Genomic DNA, 24772 nt, shown 5'->3' on the forward strand with positions numbered 1-24772 from the left:
GTATCCTGCGTGTATTTCAGAAAGGGCACCCTGGCTGTGCAGGAGAGACTGGGGTATCAAACAAGGAGATGGAATCCAAATCACAGTTTATTGGAAGCACACACTGTCAGGTGTTTGTACCCAACCAAGCTTGCTCTTCACAATCAGAGAGACGCACACCAAGGGTATGGAGTCCTAGCATCTGAACAGAGGTTCAAACTCTTAAACGTGGTATACATCTCCAGATTTCCATTGGAGCCTGGTACAAGCGGGAACAGAGAAGAGGTAGTCATCCTGACAGAAGTGTGAAACGTGTGAGAATCAAAGGGCTTGAGGACAAATGGGCCTTAAAGGGTGAGGTAAACCCCCTGAGGGTGCTGCGTTGGCGGATTTTGGGCCCTGCTGGGAGTGGATAGATCGTGGATTTATTTCGGGGAAAGCGACTCTGTGGGGAGCAGCCGGGTTGGACGTGCCCACTGTGGGAGCTGTGAATACTGCTCTGAGAACTTCGGGAGGAACGCCATCAAACGGAGTGATTGGGAATCCTGCATGTGGGGAAAGTGCATGAAATCAACAGCCCAGCTTGAAGAAGGGCGCGGAGGCAGAGTCAGTTGTTAAGCTGGAGCTCGCAGAGGGCGCAGATGGAAGAACCAGGAGAGGGTGAGTTTGGGGAAGGTCACTGAGGAACTCAGATTAAGCATTCGGCCGCCGCTGTCGAATGCTGCTGCACACACACACCCCAAGCCCGTTAACAGTCAAAGACTGGGGCTTCATACAGAGCTACGTGGAGAAACTTAGCTCCAAACTAGGCTCCAGTCCTAGTCGGCTTCTGTGACTTCTGTTTTTCAGGAGGTGCCGGTGTTACCCCTCGGATTCCCTTTCATCACCCTCCTCTCTTCCTCGCTTCTTCCCTCCAGGGTGCAATTCTCCACGGGCTACACAAGGTTCGGGACTCGCCCTCCACTCCTCTGCTGCCCCTGGTTTCCAGCCTCCATGGAGACCATTAGTTAATCCAGCCCAGGGAGGGGCGTCGCCGGCTCCAAGGGCACCCGCAGGAGCAGCTGGAGCGGGCCCGGAGGTGGGCTCCCTGGCGGCGGTGGCCGCGCCCCACACCACCTCCTCACTTCTCGGGTTGGCGTGGAGTCTGGGCAGGTGGCAGAGCACCGTGGCGTCTGCTTCCAGGCCTCGCACCTGTGCGTCCCTGGCGCTGTGTCTGCTCGGTCTCTGCTTTTCCCTCCTTTCCCCTAATCCAACCACACATTGAGCTTCTGTCCTTTCCTTCGGGGTCTGTTTGCGCCCCTCTGTCGGTAGAAAGCTGGCTCCTTTGGACGACTTACAACGCGGGAGGACCCAGAACAGCTGGTTTTACCTTTTCTCTGCTGTCACCCACAGAATCGCATTGGAGCGGGGTGTGTGGGGTTGGGAGGGAGTTGCGCTTGAGGAGCGTTACCTGGGAGCCCTCTTGTCTTTCCACTGTGGCTTGGCCATTACAGTACATCAACCTTGAAAATTCTCCTTTATACTTACAAGGTTGGTGGAGCGGTTAGTATGACAAGCTAGCTGGAGGATGGAGTCTTCTCACAGGATTGCTTGGAAAAATGCGCAAGGTTTAAGCCTCAGTTTTGTGGAAGAGGCTGTGGATTTAATGATGAGGTGTTTCTTTTTAACTGGGTTTGTTTTATTTGAGGTGAACACCTGCTTAATATGAACCAGAGACCATTTTGTAGGAAGAACTTACAGCACTGGAAAGCGTTAAAATCGATCTTGGGAGTTTAGGATACAAATAGCATTTTCAATAGTATATTAAATGTATGCATATAAGTAAATAACAAATGTTATGTTTGATTATATGTTTATAAACAGAGGTATTCATTTTCCCCTTTTATATTTTGACTGTAAAATGTCTTAAGTCTGGAGAAACTCCAGATACTTAAGAAAGCTACACAAGGTCTTTCAATGACTATATATATATTGAAAATAACTTGAGTTGAAATGATCATTGAGTATTTTCTTCAACTTTAATTTAATCAACAGTGTCTTCAAGTATATTTCATAACTGGTGTGATAACCCTACCATTCAACCCAGCCATCCCACTCCTTGGAATTTACCAAAGGAAATGAAATTGGCAAACAAAAAAGCTGTCTGCACATTAATGTTTATTGCAGCTCAATTCACAATAGCTAAAACCTGGAACCAACCCAAATGCCCATCAACAGTAGACTGGATAAAGAAATTATGGGACATGTACTCTATAGAATACTATACAGCAGTCAAAAACAGCGAAACCCGGTCATTTGCAACAAGATGGAGGAATTTGGAAAACATCATGCTGAGTGAATTAAGCCAGTCCCAAAGGGACAAATATCATATGTTCTCCCTGATCGGTGACAACTGACTGAACACCAAAAAGGAAACCTGTTGAAGTGAAATGGACACTATGAGAAACAGTGACTTGATCAGCTCTTGTCCTGACGGTTGATGTACAATGTAATACTTTATCCATTTTAGTATTTTTTTTGTTCTAGTACCATTGGTTGAACTCTGTAATTAACACACAATTATTCTTAGGTGTTTAAATTTTAACTGAAAAGTGATCCCTGTTAGGAATTTGGAAAACATTATGCTGAGTGAAATAAGCCAATCCCAAAGGGACAAATACCACTTGTTCTCCTTGATAGGCGACAACTAACTGAGCACCAAAAAGGAAACCTGTTAAAGTGAAATGAACACTAGAAGAAACGGTGACTTGATCAGCCCTCACCCTGACTGTTGATGAGCAACTTAATATGTTATCCCTCTTAGTATTTTTTTTTGTTTGTTCTACTTAATACTTTTGGTTGAATACTGTAATCAATACACAATTCTTCTTAAGTGCTGAAACGTAACTGAAAAGCGATCCCTGTTAAATATAAGAGTGGGAATAAGAGAGGGAGGAGATGTACAATTTGGGACATGCTCAAGCTGACTTCCCCAAATGGTAGAGTTAGAAACATACCAGGGGATTCGAATTCAATCCCATCGAGGTGGCATGTACCAATGCCATCTCACTAGTCCCAGTGATCAATTTCTGTTCACAATTGATCATAATGATAGGACTAAGAACCAAAGGGATCACATAAACAAGAATAGTGTCTGCAAATACTAGCTGATAGAATAAAAAAGGGAGAGAATGATCCAACATGGGAAGTGAGATACACAGCAGACCCATAGAATGGCAGATGTCCTAAACAGCACTCTGGCCTCAGAATCAGCCCTTAAGGCATGCGGATCCGGCTGAAATGCCCATGAGAGAATTTCAGGCATGGAAAGCCAAGACACTCTGGGGGAAAAAAAAAAACCTAAATGAAAGATCTCCATGAGTGAGATCCCAGTGGAAAGAACGGGTCATCAAAGAAGGAGGTACCTTTCTCTGAAGGGAGGAGAGAACTTCCACTTTGACCATGGCCTTGTCTAAATATGATCAGAGTCAGTGAACTCAGGGGGCTTCCATAGCCTTGGCAACTCATGACAAGAGCCTAGGGTGATTACTGATGCCATAAACAAGAGTGTCAATTTGTAAAGTCAACAACAGGAGTCACTGTGCACTTACTCTTCATGTAGGATCTTTGTCCTTAGTGTGCTGTACATTGAGATTTAATGCTATAACTAGTACTCAAACAGTATTTTTCACTTTATGTTTCTGTGTGGGAGCAAACTGTTGAAATCTTTACTTAATATATGCTAAACTAATCTTCTGTATATAAAGAGAATCAAAAATGAATCATGATGTGAACGGAAGGGGAGAGGGAGTGGGAAAGGGGAGGGTTGCGGGTGGGAGGGACATTATGGGGGGAAGCCATTGTAATCCATAAGCTGTGCTTTGGAAATTTATATTCATTAAATAAAAGTTAAAAAAAATGTGAGAAATTATTTGAAAGTAGCAGTGTGTAGGTGTTGTATATTTCCATCTATTGAGGCTTAGTAGATTATCACAAGCAATGTAATTTTGTCTGATTGCCTGATAATTCATCTCCTTTCTAACCTCCTTTATATTTAAAGCAGTTTCTAGAAATAAGTTATTTTGCTATCTGTTAGTCCTAATGTTTCCATTATTGTTAGGTGGAGAACATTATTCGGCCATCGTTTGCTTCCTTGACATTCAATTGGAAGATCTGTTCATCTAAATTGAAAAGACATGAATTGAATGATATATACACACCACTTAAAGAATGCCTGAGAGTTTAGTTTTGAAGCTTGAAATATACACGTTGAATTGAACTAAATACATTTGACTTTCTAGAGGGAGAAATCAATTATTCTGCTGTTCTGGTTACAAGATGTTGTTAAGGTCGGATATTTTTGAGTGTTCTCCCTGTTGGAAATAATTAATGGGCAGAGGTGATTTCATTGAGTCTGTCCTTTTTAGAAAAAGGGATAAATTGAAAGGAAATATCACTAGATTTCACATTTATTACCTAAGAAAATTAATAAGTATTGCACCAATATTTGCTTGTAAATGACATCTGTTTGCATTACTTACAATAGGTATGGGGATAATCAATTGGGGAGAGATCAGAATTTGATAGAAGACATGGTATACCAAAGCATTTCAAGTTTCTTTCGGTAAGATTTTTGATAAATACAGCATTTCCTTGATATTTATGTGCGAGTGGTTCTAGAACTTCTCTTGGGATAAAAGGTCTATAAATCCTCAAATCCCTTACATAAAATGCCATAGTGGTTGGAAACCAAAATGCAGGGGTGAATTCTGTGGCAGAGGTAAGCCACTGCGGGGGATGCCAGCATCCCATATTGGAATGCCTGGGATGGAGTCTCGCCTTTGATTTGGATTCAGTTTCCTGCACTGTGTACCCTTGGAGGTGGCAGGTGATGCCTCAAGTACTTGGGTCCCTGCTACTTAAATGGGAGGAGAGGGTGGAGTCCCTGGCTCCAGGCTTCCATCTCAGCCCTGGCTGTGGTGGTCATTTGGGAAGTGAACAAGCAGATGTCTGTTTGCTCTGTCCCTCTGCCTTTCAAGTAAATAAAAATAAACCGAATACACCTCTTCCTGTGTATTTTAAAAAATCTAATTACTTATAATACCTCATATAATGTAAATGCCATGTTATACTGTATTATTTAGAGAATAGTGATGAGGAAAAAAAGTTCATACTTATTCAGTACAGACGTAATTTTTGCAAATATTTTTTGTCTCTGATTGGTTGACTCCACCAGTGTGGAACCCACGGATAGGGAAGAATGAGTGTGCATTTTTCTCCTGAGGGTTCAAGTCAACTTCTGTCAGAATATAAAGTTTCTTTGACCCAATAGTTGTATCTCTTTTGCTTCAACTGCTAACATTTTCATGACCTGTAAATGAACTCGGGGTCTAAAATGACTGGCAGTGAAACATTCTACACTCAGATTACTTTTTGCAAGTGTGTCATCACAAAGGTCTGGAAAATAATTGCTGTTCAACATCACTGCCAGGTTCTGTTGCTGACCTCTTAGTGGGTGTAGGCAGTGGTTTTTCCTGTGACTTTGAGTCTCGACATCTTCCCTGAGCCCAGGAACACTGCTTCTTTTCTTTTTTTTTTAACTTTTATTTAATGAATATAAATTTCCAAAGTACAGCTTATGGATTACAATGGCTTCCCCTCCCCTTTCCCACTCCCTCTCCCCTTCCATTCACATCATGATTCATTTTCAATTCTCTTTATATACAGAAGATCAGTTTAGCATATATTAAGTAAAGATTTCAACAGTTTGCACCCACATAGAAACACAAAGTGAAAAATACTGTTTGAGTACTAAATCACAATGTACAGCACATTAAGGACAGAGATCCTACATGAGGAGTAAGTGCACAGTGACTCCTGTTGTTGACTTAAATTGACACTCTTGTTTATGGCATCAGTAATCACCCTAGGCTCTTGTTTGTTTCTAGTTACACATAATCTCAAATTTCCCTGCTTTTCTTAAGTCATCCTCAAGATAGACTAATAAAGTAATAAATAAGTGACATTTATGTGTAGAAACTGATACTGCTGAAGTGTGTTTTAAATCAATTTGGAATATTTTAGGATTAGCTTTTATAAATTAGCTTATTTATCAATGATTCTTTTTTGTATCTCAAATAGAAAAGCAACCATAAACTTTCCGTTACATAGTAAGTAATGAACAAACAATGGTGGTTTTTATTGATTGGGATGCATTTACGAAGGGAGCAAGCCCTGAATTTTATTTGTTAAAAAATCAATATATTGATTTTCCTCCAAAAAGTAAGGCATCTCTTTTTGGTTCAAGAAAAAAAAATTGAGCCAAGTGTCAATTTGTAATGAAGTGTCACATCATAAGTAGGAACTTCATAGTTCCTAGAGTTTATTTTTAGTATTTAAAATTAGCATTTTATGAAATATTTTACATAAGTTCATCAAACTCATTTAAGTTTTTCATAGGGATGACTATTTTTCTGTTTTAAAATAATTACTCTTTCGTTCGGCACTATGGCTCAATAGGCTAATCCTCCACCTGCGGTGCCGGCACCCAGGGTTTTAGTCCCAATTGGGGAGCTGGATCCTGTCCCAGTTTCTCCTCTTCCAGTCCAGCTCTCTGCTGTGGCCCGGGAGTGCAGTGGAGGATGGCCCAAGTGCTTGGACCCTGCAACTGCATGGGAGACCAGGAGAAACACCTGGCTACTGATCAGCACGGTGCACTGACCGCAGCGGCCATTGCGGAGTGAATCAATGGCAAAGGAAGACCTTTCTCTCTGTCTGTCTCTCTCACTGTCCACTCTGCCTGTCAAAAAAAATAATTACTCTTTTAGTATACACTTCTAAAGTAATGTCATTTTATGTGCCAATAAATACTACATTCCATATTGAAAAACTGCTTTTTAGGAAAGACATACACAAAAGTCCAACTTCTAAGTTAATGTGTCTGATGTAGTTATTAATGTTTAATAAAGAATTCTTTCAGATTTATTTTATTTGAAAGACAGAATTACAGAGAGGTAGAGACAGAGAGAGGTGTTCCATCCGCTGGTTCACTCCCCAAACGGCCACAGCAGCTGGAGCTGCACCGATCTGAAGCCAGGAGCTAGGAGTTTTTCTGGGTCTCATGCGGGTGCAGGACTTGGGCCTTCTTCCACTGCTTTCTCAGGCCACAGCAGAGAGCTGGATCAGAAGAGGAGCAGTGGGGACTAGAACCAGCACCCTTATGGGATGCTGGCGCTTCAGGCCAGGTGTTAACCCGCTGCACCACAGTGCTGGCCCCCAGTAAAACATTCTTAAGCAGAATAATCAGATAGTCAAAAGCATTCTTGCAGACCCACAAAAGCTTGAGAAATCAATGATATATTAGAGGAAAATACTATCACATTGTTTTATAGTCCATAAAATATGGGTAAAAAGGTGAAAAGTCACTTCAGAACTCTTCAGAACATGTATGTGTCAACTATATTTTATAATCATAAGATATAAAAAATTTTATCACTGGATAATTTGAATTTTACACTAATACATATATAATGGTTCTCAAGTCACATCAGCGGAATAAGTTTAGTTATAATTTATATAAATTACAAAATTTAGGGATAATTGTAAACTAAGGAAGAGTAAGATTTTTCATTTTTGCCACTTGAATGTGTACTTGTATGAATTGGTAGGTAAACTGGGGATTTTACATTCAATCTAGATTATCTAAAAGCTGTGGATTTGTAATCGATTTTGTCATTCTAGAGTTTAAGAAGCTGCTGTTTAGTCTGGAAAATATTTTAATGTTTTCTCCTACTGAAGAATCTTGTGTAGTTCAATGTCATTTGTGTTTCATTGACTCTTATTTGAATTTACACTAATTTTTCCTTAAGGTGGAATCTACAAGCAACATTAAAACAGCAACGAGTTGAAGTGTTTCTTTTAAATGGAATGAGCTCTCTTTCAAAACAGGTAGTAGTATCAATATTTATTAATTCTTCATAAATTATGCAAACTAATGAGTTGTGAGTGGAATAATTTGAAAACTGGAACTTTAAATTCTTTTTTGAATTTAGACAGTCGAATTTCATAAAAATAGTTCAGACTGGATGTTGAAGTTGAAATGGGTATATCAATCTTTAGTTCATTGCTAATGTCTTTATTATGTCATTTGTAGATGATCTGGCAGTTCTGTTCTTTTTGAAAGTAGCCAAGTATGAATGACTGCAAACTGATGGTACATGAATGTACATAGTTACCTTTGCCAACTATATATTTGACTTAGTAAACCAATTGGACTTAGCAGCTAAATGGAAGGGCCAACTTTGCGGCTTTATTTTCTCGCCACCACTTCTTTTAAAATTACAATGAATTCTCTTTTTCTTAATTCTGGTAATGAGGTGTGTGTGTGTGTGTGTGTGTGTGTGTGTGTTTTCCATAGAACTTTGGATAACATTAAAGTATCAATGAATTGTCACATTTAAGAAATTCATGTAGGGGACTAGGGCTGTGGAGTACTGGGTTAGCCCTCTGCCTGCAGCACCAGCATCCCATATGGGCACCAGTTCGGGTCCCGGCTGCTCTACTTCTGATCCAGCTTTTTGCTAATGGCCTGGCAAAGCACTGGAGAATGGCCCAAGTACTTGGCCCCTGTACCCATGTTGAGTACTGGTCAGAAGCTCCTGGCTCCTGGCTTTGAAGTGGCCTGGCTCCGACCATTGCAGCCATTTTGGGAATGAACCAGCAGTTGGAAGACTTCTCTGTCTCTCCTCCTCCCTCTCTGTAACTCTGCCTCTCAAGGAAATAAATCTTTAAAAAGAGTTTTAAACAGAGGTTCATGTGGATCTATTACAAATACAGCAATCTGTCATGCTATTGAAGCTTCCCCGCTTCCTCTCTGATCAGCCCACCGAAATGTGGGAAACTGCACAGGTCTTCCGCTGTGGGGGCCGTCCTAGTTGCAGGTCTGTCCTCCACATCGTGGGAACAGGCATATTGGAAGAGGACGGAATCAAAGGGGGCAGATGAGAGGGCTTTCAAGTTCCATTTTAATAACCCCTACACAAATACTCAGTAAGTCACAATAAATGCACACATGGAGTATAGAATTATTCAAATAGCAAGAAAAAGATAAGGTAATTAAAGCATCCCTTCTTCCCATTTTCTTTTCCCGGTGAAAAACCAGTATAGCAGTTTCTTCAAAAGGCTCTTTTCCTGTAGTCCTAATGCGTTAGGTTAAGGCCCTGGTGAAGGAGGAGCACTTGCTGATGTGTAGTAACTGCTGGGACAGGCTGATACTCGGGGCAGTCTGTGTGGTACAGAATGTTGGAGAACAAAGCTAAGCAGGGACCCCAGCTTTTTCTGGAGGGTGATCCTCTTTGAACTGAAGTGACTGATAACAGATTTCTTTGTCTTTGGTTTTTTGTTATTAAAGATTTATTTTATTTGAAAGGCAGAATTAAAGAGAGGCAGAGGCAGAGAAAAAAGGCCTGCCATCTGCTGGTTCACTCCCCAAATGGCCACAACCGCAGGAGCTGCACTGATCTGGAGCCTGGAGCTTCTTCAGGTTTGGGCCCAAGGACTGGAGCCGTTTTCCACTGCTTTCCCCGGCCACTGCAGAGAGCTGGATCAAAAGAGCAGCTGGGACTCAAACCAGCGCCCATACGGGATGCAGGCAATGCAGGGCAGTGGCTTTACCCACTACAGCACCAGCCAGAGAACAGAATTGTTAGCTATTATTGTGTCTAGTGCTCTAAAAAGAGACTTGAAATATATTAAAATGGTATCTACCAGTGTAAGGGATAGGAAAGGCAACCTAAGATAAGATTTTCTTTTGAAAGAGAAAAATCTGTGGTTTTTGTTGTAATGTAGTTATAATTGGACAAAATTTATGCATAGCTAGTTCTCACAGCTGCTCAACATCTACCTGGGGCAGCATTTGGTGTAGCAATTAAGATGCCTGTGTCACATAGCAGAGTGTCGAGATTCAGGACTCGGCTCTGGCTCCTGGCTCTCGTTTCCTGAGAACGTAGACCCTAGGAAGCAGTGGTAATAGCGTGAGTAATTGGGGTTCCTGCCCTCCTCGCAGGAGACCTGGATGGAGTTCCTGGCTCCAGAGGTCAGTTTTGACCTCTGGCTGTGACAGTCATCTGGGGAGTGAACAGCAGGTGATTCTCGCTCTGATACTCTCATTTATTTTTTTTCTCTTCCTAAAATTTTTAAAAATGTAAGAACATATATGTAGAAAATAAGTTCTAGACAGAAAAAATATTAACTTAATGTCACATAATAATTTACTATTTAATTAAAAACAGCTTCAGTACAGGCCACATGTACATTTGAAGTTTGAAGTTTTCACTATGCCTTTCTTATATGTTGAGTATAATTATAAAACATTTTACTAAATTCATGCTTAGCAAAGCATTTCTCGTTTGGTAGGTTCAGGTTCACGAGGATGGATAGCATTGGAAAAATAACAGGTAAAGGATTCACAGTGAACATAAGCTATGGAATATGGCTCACCAACTTTGTAGGTTCTCCTTAAATTCTCCACATCTTGGATATTAAAAATGAAGAGGAAAACATTTTATATTTTTTCATATCAAATCAAAGAGCCAAATAATAGTCTTTCTCTGGTTTTAATAAGAAGGTCAGTAAATACAAAGAAAAACCTATATTGTGACAAATATCATTTTGTTTAAGTTCATTAATTCTTCATTGTTTACTGATTTCATTAATTCAATAAATAGTGAGTGAGTCCTTCCTATAAGCCAAACACTGTTTATCCTCTTAGCCCCCGAGGCACTCCAATTCAGTCTCTCTTGCAGGCATTTGATTCTTTATCTACTTGGGTTTAATTTTAGTCTTTGCATCTGTAGTTCATTTGGGCAATCCCTGCCATTTCTTTGTGAATTATCAGTGCAGGTGGTGACCTAAGTAAATGCTGAGGCTTTCTCCTTAGAAATTCAGACAACGATCTAAGTTTCTTGGTTATCCCTCTGCCATTTCCCACAGATGCGGCACCCTTGCTGAGGCTGAACTTGTCCCCTTCCTCTCACCAAACCCGTGCCGCTCCTCCTCCTCACCTTTGAGAATCGTGCAGCACAAGCCTCAAGCCCTGGAAGTTTTCCCTGTCTTACTCTTTTCCCATTACACTTCCAGGCTTATGAAGCACAATTTTACTAAAAGATACAGAAAGATTTGAAATTTTTATTTAATACCAGTGAAATAAGGAGTGTCTGTGACATGTTTCTTCAACATTGTTAACAGCACGGGGTGTCTAATGAAATTTCATTTTAGATAGTAGAAAACTATTTTTGTAGAAAACCCAGGTCCTACCCCTGTTATCTCTCTTTAGACTGTGTTCTTCTTGTTGGCCTATTGACTTTTAGTTCCTGGCACACAAAGAAAATCTCTTCCTTGAATTGTACTGATCTGTAGTGACTGAGAAATTCTATCAGTTTGATAAGTTTTACCATGGAACTTTGTATAAGCTTGGAAAAAGCAATCTCTGGATAATATTTGGTATTTTTTCATTGCCTTATTGTGATTGATCTTTTCTTGAGCAATGATTGAAGTTCTAATAAAGATTGCCCTAAGCAGCCTCCATCTCAGACTTCCGTCTCCTGCCGTGTCAGGCTGCCAGTTTCTTTCCAAGTGGCCCAGATATGATAGCTAAAGATGTTTGCTACTGTTGATGTGATTTTTTTAAAACATCTAAATTAGAAGGTATTCTAATAGTTAACATGTTTCTTTCAAAGGTAGAGTTTACAAGGTATTCTTGTGGTTGCTATGAAAATCGTATTCTGTGCTATCTCCTTTCAAGATACTTAAAAACAATTTAGGAGGCAAATGAAGGTTAAAATAACTAGAAAACTCTGCTTTTTGATAATACCTGAGTGTAAGGGCGCCTTCTAAATGCTAAGTGCCATTCTGTGGGTTTGACCTGCATTGGGTAGGAGGAAATAGAGGCACAGGGAGAAGGCAGACAGGATCAGAGTTTGTCGTTATCCACTCAAGTCTGTGACCACTGTCTTCAGCTGGTCTGTTGAGGTGGACAGCAAAGTCACCTCTGGGTCCTAATCCCCGTTCAGGAAGTCTCTGCTTAATGAGTGAATTTCTTGCTGGATTTGAAGGATGAAAAGGCTCTTTTACTCGCCGGTGCTTTTCTAGCTTCAGTACTGGACAGCAACTTAATGCGTGAAAGATGAATAGTCTCATTGTTTTTCTTTCAACAACCTTACAGTTGGAGTCTACTGACAGTTGCACGACAATTAGTTCCATTTTTATAGAGAAGGCAACTGGATCTTGGAAAGATCCTGGGGTTTATAACTAAAAAATGGTTATGCCGAACCTTGAACCTCTGTCTGAACAATACTTGAACATACCACCAGGGGGCCTCTGCCTGTTTTCAGAACTATAGCACCATATATAAATCAAGCAGACTGAGGAAATAGTATTTCTCCTTTCTGTTAGGGAGTATTGTGATGAATTATTTTAAAATCTCTTTGGCGTGTCTGAAAAGGAGTAGCGCTCTTTAATTCTCACTGACACAACTTGTGCTGTGCTTGGTGCTCGAAATGACATGATAATCACAATGTAGACAGTCTGTTCATTGTGCTCACTGTGAGAATTACAGTTAGGTTTTAAGGAACCCCTATGTACTTACTGTTTTACATGCACACTCTCTAAGCCTATTGATAACCATGCAAAGTTCTCATGCTTATTTCTTTTATACAGATTAGAAAATGTAGTTTCTATAAGATTATAAATTGCCCAGGAACAGATAGTAGGTGGTGGAAATAGGAATAGGATCCAGGTGTATTTTGTCAAAGCACACACTTTTCCAACTATCAGCTTTTTTTTTTTTTTTTTTTTTTTTTTTTTTGTTTTTCAGTTTATACAGAAACCTTAATTGTAAACCGCCATCTCAGCTTGGCTGCTCCCTGGAAGACCTCAGTACTCCTCCCCGTCCTCGGCCTCCGCCTCCACCTCCACGGAGTCCACGCCCACCTCCTCATAATCCTTCTCCAGGGCAGCCAGGTCCTCGCGGGCCTCGGAGAACCCCTTCCTCCATGCCTTCGCCCACGTACCAGTGCACGAAGGCCCGCTTGGCGTACATGAGGTCGAACTTGTGGTCCAGGCGGGCCCAGGCCTCGGCGATGGCCGTGGTGTTGCTCAGCATGCACACGGCCCGCTACACCTTGGCCAGGTCACCCCTGGGCACCACGGTGGGGGGCTGGTAGTTGATGCCCACCTTAAAGCCAGTCGGGCACCAGTCCACAAACTGGATGGTGCGCTTGGTCTCGATGGTGGCGATGGCTGCGTTGACGTCCTTCGGGACCACGTCGCCCCTGTACAGCATGCAGCAGGCCATGTACTTGCCATGGCGAGGGTCGCACTTCACCATCTGATTGGCCGGCTCGAAGCAGGCGTTGGTGATCTCGGCCACAGACAGCTGCTCGTGGTAGGCCTTCTCCGCCGAGATGACCGGGGCGGAGGTGGCCAGCGGGAAGTGGATGCGGGGGTACGGCACCAGGTTGATCTGGAACTCTGTCAAGTCCACGTTCAGGGCCCCGTTGAATCTCAGGGAGGCCGTGATGGACGACACAACCTGCCCGATCAGGCGGTTGAGGTTGGTGTACGTGGGACGCTCGATGTCCAGGTTGCACTGACAGATGTCGTAGATGGCTTTGTTGTCCACTATGAAGGCACAGTCTGAATGTTCCAGGGTCCTGTGGGTGGTCAGGATGGAGCTATATGGCTCCACCACGGCCTTGGAAACCTGCGGCGCTGGGTAGATGCTTGTTCCTTGTGATTACGTTTAGTGAGTTTTCCTAGGAACATCCTGTAGCAGAAAGATAACAGCCTCTCGATGCATGCTACTTAATTTTTGAAATAAAGTAACATACACATAATAATGGTTCTGTGTCTGACCTTGTGTTGAGACCTAAGAATGCATAGACTCTATAATCCTCAGAACAACCACATAATACAGATTCTGTTATACACATCGTACAGGTGAGGAAGCCAGAGACTGAGTGTGAAATGCACCAATGTGCCTGAAGACACATGGCTAATGAGTGAGGGAAAGTGAACTCCGGCCCCAGTGCTTTTATCACAAATGAGATCTACTTAGCTGTTAAACTCTTGGATTTAAAAGTCTTAGAATGTTTTTCAGTAGCCACACCTGTGTTATAAATCTTCAGACACACATATGAATTTCAGGGGTGGAACACACGGCACTTGACACTTGTCCTTTTAACTACTTTCATTAGATCATCTTGTAAAAGGAAGGTCATCTCACATGGACAGATCATCATTGGACCTTCAGAAAACTGAAATCTCTTTTCAATGCTACTCCAAAATGAAAGAGATTGCTGTATTTTATAGCAAAATACAGCTGGATCAAAATTTTTATAAGATTTTTCTAATGTCATCTGTTGCCATATATTTGAATATGAATGTAATTAATTTTAATCAATATTATATTCATGTATTTGTATTAATCCTTTTATTGCTATGATTATGATAGCATTATAATTTCTAATTAAAATTCATTTTCTATTTTTTTAGCCTCTCTTCCACAGGGAACCTTTTTGTCCTATGTAGAGAATGTTGAAACAACAGAAATTATATTTAGTTGGAATAACTTGAAAGGCTGAGATAAATAAGTGGCTGATACTGGGATATAAGATTATTGTGGAATGAGAAGGCCATGCCAAGATGGCCACTGGCAACAGAAACTGCCTGGGAACAGGGTGTGATTGGTTAGGGCCTAGATCGCCCCTTGACCAGATTGGCTGCCTTGGTTATATAAGCTGCTGTAACAACTGAAATAAATGAGTCTGCAGGCTGCTTGCCTCAGGCCTGCTTTCACCTGGCTCCCCAGGGTCTGTGTGGTGACTCCGTGCCTCTTGCCCCCATTACGCTCCTCCTCTCAGAACGAATCTACGTCAACAGATTATTAAATATCATGTGGATTCTATGGAAGAACTAAATTTAGAACACATGCCTCCCAAATACTACAAAAAAAGCAATTACACAACTATTTCCTGGCTGTCTTTACAAATTTTCACTGTTCTCAGTAAATGAATAGGAGACAAAAATCTACTTTAAGCCCAGGGTTCATAGTTAAAACACATGAGGTAAGAGGCATTTGAAACCCTAATTTTCAAATATTGATGTTTGCTTGTGATATCCTCTTACAATACCTGAGTGTGTGTGTGTGTGTGTGTGTATACACATCTTTAATAATGTAAAATTTTGAAGAATCTTTTGTGTTTAGGTTTCTGTTAAAACATTCTCTTTGAGTTGATAATTTATTGGTGTTATCTTGGCTAGACTGGTACTTGGTGCAGGTTAAGTAATCCAGGCATTTTTGTGGAATTTCTTATATGCTAATAAATGGAGTAAAACAGATACACATCCCTCTCTTAATGAGGCTTACAATGGAGAAAAAATATTAAGGAATAAAATCGTAAGCCAAGAAAACTATACTTGTATAGCAAAACATAATAACCAAGCGCTCACCAGTCGTGAATTGAGTAAATGCGTCCTGGAATTCATACAGGGGATGGACTCCTGGAAGGGAGACTTATTCAAACTTGGAGGAAGGAAATGTGCTGTGAGCAAAAGCACACAGCTGAAAAAATTTGGAAGAAGAATGGTGCAGATTGATTGCATTCTTCCCAAGGAAGTTCTTTTCTCCAAACTCCATTTGAAAGGTAGGTGGTGCCAGATGCCAGAAATGTCTTTCTCAAATGATTGAACTTCGCCTTAAAAGCAATAGAAATCCATTAAAATGATAGTTTATAATACTCACCTTACACTTTACACATGCCTTTTAACACATCATCTCATTAATTAATTCTGGGAATCACTATATGGAAGTGAGAAAATTGACCTTTATAAAGGTTATGTAAGCAGGCTAGAGGAACATTTTTTGTTCAGTAGCAAACCTATGCAGGAACCCAGATGGTCTTATTTTAACTCTGGAGCTGTTGCTTCTAAAGAAAGAACAAGGAGAATGTGTATGTTGGGGGTGGGAGAACAAGTACAGGTTTGAGGTGGATAGGTGCAAGGTATCGGTTTAAGAAAAAGAACCTAGAAGCATTAATTAGGAAGATCATTGACACTGGAAGACGTGGGTTATGGTGGGAAAATGTTGCTGGAAGAGGGATAGTGCCTGCATCCTGATGATAATGGAAATGAAGGGTGAATGCGAGGCCTGTAGCCTGAGGAGGCAGGGAGGGAGTAGACATGAAATGTGTGCTCACTGAATGCCTTCCATGAGAATAAGGGACATAGGGCTTAGTAAGCATAGTGAGTGTCAAACACTGAGTCCTTGCTCATCTCATTTGGTCTTTGCAGAAGTTAAGTGAGGGGTCTATGGCTGCAGTTCCTATTTTATAGTCAAACCAAAACTCAGGGACAATAATTGGCTCAGAACATGGAGTGGGAAAGTGACAGAGCCAGGGATGGAGCAGTTTTCCCTTCGTCTCCAAGGAGAGCAGGAGGCTACTTCAAATAACGTTTGCAGAGAAATGCAACTAAAAGATTATGTTGGAGCAGAAGATTTTGAGATCCACACATAGTTTGGCACATGTGTTTTCCATGACCTCTTTGAAGATCCTCATGTGCATGGATTTCACAAATTTTTGTGTTAGGATAAACTTTTTTTTTTTTTTTTTTTTGACAGAGTGGACAGAGAGAGACAGAAAGGTCTTCCTGTGCCGTTGGTTCACCTTCCAATGGCCGCTGCGGCCAGCGCGCTGTGGCCGGCGCACCGGGCTGATCCGATGGCAGGAGCCAGGTGCTTCTCCTGGTAGGACAAACTTTTAATGCTATTTTTTACGACCGTTTGAAATAACAGTGGTAAATTCTGAGAAGTAGGTCATAGTGTCAAGTCATCTCATTAATACAGTTTACTTTTTGATACCCTTGACCTCCTATCAGCCAATAATTTCAGAGTTTTTTCATGCGACACCAATATAAATAATTTTAACCTAGAGTTCTCCAGGTCCTGTGTCTTTTCATCACTATCTTGTGATTATTTTAGATGTTGACAACAGCAAATCAGAAAAGGTGTTTGTGGAAAAACTCAAAAACAATTGGAAACCTCAAATCTTGTCATCCTTATCTGATGGTTCTATTCAGTGGAACAGCAACGGGAACTTTAAATTGCTTTCTAAGATCCATTTCAGCCATGACAAGTAAGTATTGGACATGTTGCCTTTTCATAAAAAATATAGACTGTGCATTTCGAAATACTATTTTCTTGAAATTTAATTGAGTTACTCTTCATGGGTACAATTACTCACATTTGAACTGTGTTTAAGTGTTGAACCACAATTCTAAGCATGATTTCTAAATGTTGAATTCACTAGAATTTACATATACTCTTTAAACATCATTCCAGTCTGCATTTTCTCCTATCAGAATACCTAGAAGGTATCTTCCTTACTATATTCTTGGCTGGAAAGAAGTTCATCATAAAGTTACTGTAAAGTAGATAATTTGTCATGAATATTAATGGATCCAGCTCTCTCTATTAACACTAGCTCCAACAACTTGGCTCTTTTCTCACACAGTGTGAGGAGTTTGCCTCTAGGGGGCAGTCTTAGCTGAGGATTTTTTGGTAAATGCAGTTTCACTCTACACTCAGGAGCAGGAGGAAAATTTTGAATCATCTGTAATATGATTATTTAGAACTGTACCATCTAATCTAACTGTACCATCTAACTAAGTATAAGGCAATATTTTTGAAAAGGTAAAACATGTTTAGGAAACAACGCATAAAAGTAAAGTTTGTTATATCTGTGGAGTGTACTGTGTGTTGTTTGCATGTGTATTTCATATGCTTGTGTGTAATGCTCTTTGATTGCTATTTCACCAGTTAAACTTGGAAAACATTGGGGTTGAGATAGAGGAATATTACACTTGCATGTGCATAGCTGTAGATGAATTAGTAACTATTGGTAATTACTTGGGATACTTTGAAAAAAGTAATAATAATAGAAGAAAGTCTCACAAATCCTAATGAAACAATTTTTTGTCAAATGGATCCTAGGTAACAACTGTTTTCTGTTTCCTAACTCACACAATCCTGCTTGAATTGGCAAATGCTTGGTTGGGTTCTTGCTACCTTAGAAATATATTTTCATTTTTAACTGACCTGTGGACTAGGAGGATTTTTCACAAATCCATCCATTTTCAATTTAAAGTTTGGATCATTTCCTTTCTATATCGATTATAAATTGACGTACTAGTGACTATCTGAAATTTAGTAACTCAAGGCTCTTTAACTTCTTAGGGTTGAAGCAGTATTCTTTTATCCCTCTGTTGATTATTCACTCAGTAAATGACTTTTTTCAGGATCAGGAACTGTGATAGGCACCAGAAATCTTTATTAATAAGACTTAGCCTCAGTGGCCACAAATGCTAATGGATGAGACAAATATTTCAGCAGTGATAATGCAAGTTTACAATTGCTGATACAGGAGTTATGCCGTAGGTACTCTGGGAGTATATACAAGTACATCAAATAACCCAGAGTTGGGATACAGGGTGAGTCACAGAAGTCTTTTTGGAGGAGTGATGTGCTAGGTCACAAAGGAAGAGTAGGAGTTACCAGTGGGTGGGAGTAGGAAGACAAAGGAATGCTGCCTGTGGAGCAAACAGCCATCTGCATAGGAAGAGAGGTTAAGAGAAGAGGCCTCTATCTCTCCATAGCTGGGAAAGCCAGAGAAAGCTTTGTGAACTTAGTAACATACGGACATGAGGAAATTGCACATAGAGTAGCATGGTTGGAGTACAGGGGAGCAAAGAGGGAGATTCTAAAAAAGAAAAATTAAGCATTGAACACAAATGGTCTCAACATGTCTTGGGTAGTATATTCTATTCAGTAAACTAACTTTTGAGGCTCATGGAGTCTCTTGAAATATGGGGAAAATGTTAGGTCTTGTCTATAAAAATGCAAAAGTATGCACAAACATTTATGTAAACGATCTCAGGACGATGGCAGACGCACTGACTCAACATTTCCTGGGCCACTGCAGTGAATGTTGATAGTAGGCTTTGAAGTTTTGCAAATATTTAAGAATACAGATCTGAGGTTGTTTAACCTGGGGATCTTGCTGGGTAGTTCTAACTAGATTATTTTATCATTTTCTGATAATTTTACATAAATAATCAATTTAAATACCGGCTGCAGATTTGTAGAACTGAGAGAAGATGAATAGACTAAAGGTCCAGCCTGGTAAGTAAAAATGCAGTGTTTCATTGTATTGTCAAAGAATCGAACTTACGGCCGGTGCCACCGCTCACTTGGCTAATCCTCCGCCTACAGCACTGGCACACCAGGGTCTAGTCCCAGTTGGGGCGCCGGATTCTGTCCCAGTTGCTCCTCTTCCAGTCCAGCTTTCTGCTGTATCCCAGGAAGGCAGTGGAGGATGGCCCAAGTGCTTGGGCCCTGCACCCCATGGGAGACCAGGAGGAGACACTTGGCTCCTGGCTTCGGATCGGCGCGGCTTTGGATCAGTAGCAGCCATTTTGGGGGTGAACCAATGGAAAGGAAGACCTTTCTCTCTATCTCTCTCACTCACTATCTAACTCTGCCTGCCAAAAAAAAAAAAAATTGAACTTCCAAACACATGAAAGATGAGATTTTATTTTCTGCAAATCTAATAATTAAAAAATAGGGTAAATTCTTTAATTGCTGTTGAAAGGAAAACTAATATTAAAAATTATTTAAAACTGTAACTATCCTTAGAGACCTGAACTGATGATTTACTTTTATAGTGAGAACTATTAAAAGATCAGGAAAGGGGCCCACACTGTGGTGTAGTGTGTAAAGCTATCTCTGTGGCACAGTCATCCCATATGGCCACTGATTTGAAACCTCCACTTCTGATCCAGCTTCCTGCTAATGTGCCTGGGAAAGTAGAAGAAAATGGCCCAAGTGCTTGGGACCCTGCACCCACATGGGAGGTCCAAAGAAAGCTCCTGGCTTAGGATCTGCCCAACTCTGGTCCCTTTGACTATTTGGGGAGTGAACCAATAGATGGAGGATTTCTCTCTCTCTCTCTCTCTCATATATATATATATATTCTGCATTTCAAATCTTTACAAAAAAATTTAAATTTGGGAAAAACATATGGACAAGCAAGTTACAAGGAAGGCATTACAATTCCTAGAAGCTTGTATGGTGGTGAAAAACCATAAGGTTTAGGCCGGCGCCACGGCTCACTAGGCTAATCCTCCACCTACTGGCGCCGGCACACCGGGTTCTAGTCCTGGTCAGGGCGCCGGATTCTGTCCCAGTTGCCCCTCTTCCAGGCCAGCTCTCTGCTGTGGCCAGGGAGTGCAGTGGAGGATGGCCCAAGTGCTTGGGCCCTGCACCCCATGGGAGACCAGGATAAGTACCTGATCAGCGCGGTGCACCGGCCGCAGTGCGCCAGCCGCGACGGCCATTGAAGGGTGAACCAACAGCAAAAGGAAGACCTTTCTCTCTGTCTCTCTCTCACTGTCCACTCTGCCTGTCAAAAAATAAAATAAATAAATAAATAAATAAATAAAATAGAAAAACCATAAGGTTTGGTATTAAAATAAATTGTGCAGAAGACAAGCTGAACTGTGATCTTTAGCTATTAGCAGAGTATCAAGAAAATTTTCCAGTGGTATTCATCATGAATGATAAATATCTAATTTTCTATTTCTAAATAAATTTAATACCTTTGAGACTAGAAAAACAATGTTATGTGTATATTTATTATATGTATTTGTTATCTATTAGCACATATTAGAATGTAAATGACATAAAGGTAGGGATCCTTAATTTTTCTCAGACTCCACATATTTGTCAAAAAGAATGGAAAATGGGAATGTTCCCTTGAAAATATGAAATTTACCAAATGCTTGGAGATTATAGTTCCATTTTCTCTTGAGTTGTAATGATTTTTCTATCATTTTAACAAATCTAGCATGATCATTGCAAGATATATTTTATCTAAAATTGAGACCTTTTCAAAACTTGGTGACATAAGGATTTGTAAAAATTACTTTAAATATTGTTTGAATTGAGATATTCTTGCTCACTAACATGAATGATGCTTCCGTTTGTTTCTCTAAGGTACTAATTCACCTCAAAGTTTATGCTGAACCTGAAAATGCAGAAGATGGTGTAATTCTTCAGTCAGAGCTCCCACAGATGTCCAGGAGGCCTGCATTCAAATCAAATCTGCATCAGATCCAAGTAAAGTTGTGACTTTTTTTAAATAAAGAATGTACTTAATAGATTTCAGATGGATAATTTAATGCTGGAATGGCACATGACAGTGGAATGACAGTAGTGATGAATGGCAATGTGAGTGAGCGGGTAACTATTCCACAAACTTGGAGAATCAAACACTTCTCATTCTTAAGAGATATTTGATGAGTTGGGGTTATTATAAAATATTCCCTGATTAGAATATTTCAGTAGTAGATGGCGTCTTTTCAAATACATTTTCATGGTTCTTTATCTAATGTTAGCCTCAGAACTTGGAACAATCTGGGTTTTTTCCTGGTAATACTCCATGCTTGTCTGAAGGCAGCATTGTCTTGTGATTGAGAACTTGACCATGCAGCCACGGACTTAGATTTGATTCTGGGTCCTACTACTGCAGTAACTCTGAGCAATGTTCTTAGCCTGTTTATGCCTTAGTTTCTCTGCTTATAAAATGAGGGAAATAGTACTATGCATTTCATGGCTTTGTTTTGAAAATAGCTGTTTTAATAAATGTGAATGCTTAGAATAGCGTTTGACATAGGGTTATAATTACTGTATTCATGAATACATGACCTTATATTACAGCACATTGGAAGGAACTGTGGACAGTACCAAAGGTTTGGGGCCAAGTGAAAAAAATGTTTCCATGTTCTTTCCCAAATGTTATTAATTCATTCAATAAAAGTCATTAAGTATTTGTTAGATAGGGAGAAATAAATGAAATACTATTTGCAGGCTGGGAAAAAGAGACAGTGATGTGCTGGGGAGTATTTGAGGAGGGATGGAAGGCCTACCACAGAAAGCAATTATAAAAGCAGTTGAATTAGATGGCAGGTCTAAAGGATGGGAAGGAGCCATAGTGGGACAGGGTAGGGGAACGCTCTTCAGGCATGAGCACAAGCATATGAAGGCTGTGAGATAGGACAGAGCATATGCATCTGAGGAGAAGGGGAGCAGAGGGTGTGTGCTGTTTCCAGTTACGAGGGAGAAAGGTGACGGGAAGTGACCTGGGAGACAAACCCGGGCTCAGATCGCAGGCATCCGATAGGCTAAGCTTTTGAGTTTAAGAAAGGTTGGGAACGACTGGGCACCTTATACAGAAGAATGACAATCTGACCTAGGTTTCAAAATTTTCCCTTTTGCTGGATATAAACAAGGAATTGTAAATGGGCAAGGCTGGTGGGCAAAGGAACTGGGAACCCAAGCAAAAGAGTATGTGAATAAAGATAGGGACAATGGAAAAGTTAGGTGGTTGATGCATTTTACAGGGTGCAAGTACAAAGTCTAAACTGGACTGTTAGGAAAGGGAGAAACCTAGGGCTTTGACCTGAGCAATGTGAGTGAACACTGGTGATACCAAAAAAGAGATTATTGGACTTCATAGGCATTCTAGGTAATTAATAAGGAAGTCTAACTGAAAAAGAAGTGTGTTGATATAAAAGCATTATGTACCAATAGTATCTATATTCAACCAGTGCTGTATCTTCTTATTTTACCATCCAATGACTGTAACTAAACTCATGTATGGCACTTCCATAAGAAAAAAAAATCTAAAAATAATTATAATTGGAAGTAACTATTAAAAAGCTAAAAGATATTGCTGAAATGCATTATGTTATAGTACATACTGACAGAAGAGAAGATCTGAAACGTGAAGATGGGAAATTGTTTCTCTTCTGAGAACCACCAATTACTAGCAGTAGGGGTGTCAAGAGTATCTCTGTAGTATCTCAAGTCCTAAGATATTTCACTAAAAATTTGAGACCTTGAGTGAAGGCATGTAAAAGAAAATATAATTTACATATGTATGCATTTCCTTTTCCCCTTTGAAACTGACTTATCTTTGTCCTGCAAATAGCTAGCAGAACTTGATTTTCTCCAGTTGTGGTTGTACACTTGTGCCCTTGTAAAGAAAGCATAGACCTAGAAGCCACCTTTCCTAGGTGAGAATGGAGCTCCACGCTTCAGGCTTAAATCCTTTGCAAAGTCACTCAACCCTTGTGAGCCCATTGTCCTGTCTACAGTGGGAATGACCGTAATCCTAACTACCTTTGGAGTTAATGGAGCTTCAGGACTTGATGTTGGACACCAAGCAAGCACTCTGAGAGTGGTGTTTCTCAGTAGGAGTAGAGTGGTAAAATTAGGCAGCCATGGCCGTACAGAGTGGCTACATGATCTTTGAATTGGAGGAATTAACCATATGCAGATTTTCTTGGGTATAGAGAGCTGATATGTAGGTTTGCTTTTCCCCCTCTCAGTGTACAACAATAAATTTTGTGATAGGCTAAGTGTCCCTGAAGCCTCACTTTACTGTGCCTTTAATGAAAGCATTTGAACTTGGCCCAGTTAATCTCATATTTTTAAAAAAGGAAAATCTTAGAACCTCTAATGCTACCACTCCTTTTGATACAGCTTTTGTAGGAAACAGATAAGGAGGAGGTCACATCACAGAGGTATCAGCCTGCTGGAGGCCACTAGAATGTGGCAATGCTTTTATCTTACTTTTCGATGAAATCTTTTCCCATGTGGCTTTTCCAGATGTTCAGATGTACTTTTGAAGACGAGGTAGAACTTGATCCTCTTCCCTACCTTTTCAGCCTTGGTGACTTGATGCTTTAAAATGCTATACATTAAATGCCATTTCCCCAACTTGTCCACAAAAGTGGTTTATTGGGAAACCCCCGGCATACCCACTGCAGGGGAGCGCATTGGCTTTAAACACTTTTAGAACCTAAACTAGACAATGCCTACTTGAAGTCTGTTGTCACTTAGGAAATGTCTTCAGAAACCAAGAATGTGCAAGGGAATTTTTTCCGTGAATATATTAGTCACTCCTTTCCCTTCCCCGGATCTTTTAACTTTTGCTCAAAGCACTCTTGGAAACCTTCACAGATCATTGCCCACAGACCCAAATGAATTGGACACCCATGCGATATCACTCGGGCCTTGGAAAAGTTCCTGTTAAAACAACACCTTTGTAACTGAAGAGAGCTGTATGAAATTCAAGAGCTAACCCACAAAAAATGTTAATGATAACAGAAAAATACAAGTAAAGGTTAAAATAACTAGATGAGGAGAAGCATGGTAAAAGTGCCTTGAAACTCAGTAGTGTACAATGTGGAATTTGTTTTAATTTATTGACATTTACTTGTCACTACCAAGAAAGGAAAAAGGCAAACAGTTTGCGAGTTAGAACTGAATGAATGGAATGAATGAATGGAAGTATTGCACTGATTTTGTTGGGGAATGCTAATTACACGTGTATGGAAATTCTTTCACACAGGAGTGGCTCTGCCTGCAGTGACGGATAACACAATCAAATATTTAACAGTAACTTAGCCCAGGTTCCGTTGCATCAAACCAGATGTAGCAAATAAAAACGAATAGGTTAAGGCCATCGAATTGTTCTCTGGAGGAAAAGTAATGTTTTCTCAGAACATATAGTCTAGGAGATACCAGTGTGGAAGAAAGACTTAAGGAAATGCTATAATGGGATCTCGGAGATTCACAAACAGAACTGAAATGAGACTTGAAGAAAAAATACAAGTGGAAACTTGTAACATTTCAGAT

The 24772-nt window shown here is 40.4% G+C and overlaps 1 protein-coding gene and 1 pseudogene across 1 annotated transcript; one reads left to right on the top strand and one right to left on the bottom strand.

Annotated features, from left to right (window-relative positions):
• The first annotated feature begins 95 nt into the window (after positions 1–95).
• Positions 96–21201, top strand: LOC149123550 (uncharacterized). Its single transcript, XM_089309057.1, has 7 exons — positions 96–639; positions 4505–4582; positions 7827–7905; positions 15506–15659; positions 16634–16759; positions 16994–17147; positions 21065–21201. Exons 2-7 carry the CDS (start codon positions 4551–4553, stop codon positions 21069–21071), a joined length of 552 nt encoding a protein of 183 aa, XP_089165183.1. The 5' UTR covers positions 96–639; positions 4505–4550; the 3' UTR covers positions 21072–21201.
• Positions 12833–13750, bottom strand: LOC100359121 (tubulin alpha-3 chain-like; annotated as a pseudogene).
• Positions 21202–24772: the final 3571 nt, after the last annotated feature.

Source organism: Oryctolagus cuniculus, chromosome 11, assembly GCF_051225735.1.
Source record: "Oryctolagus cuniculus isolate XC-2025 breed Fujian yellow rabbit chromosome 11, ASM5122573v1, whole genome shotgun sequence".
Classification (NCBI taxonomy): Eukaryota; Metazoa; Chordata; class Mammalia; order Lagomorpha; family Leporidae; genus Oryctolagus; species Oryctolagus cuniculus.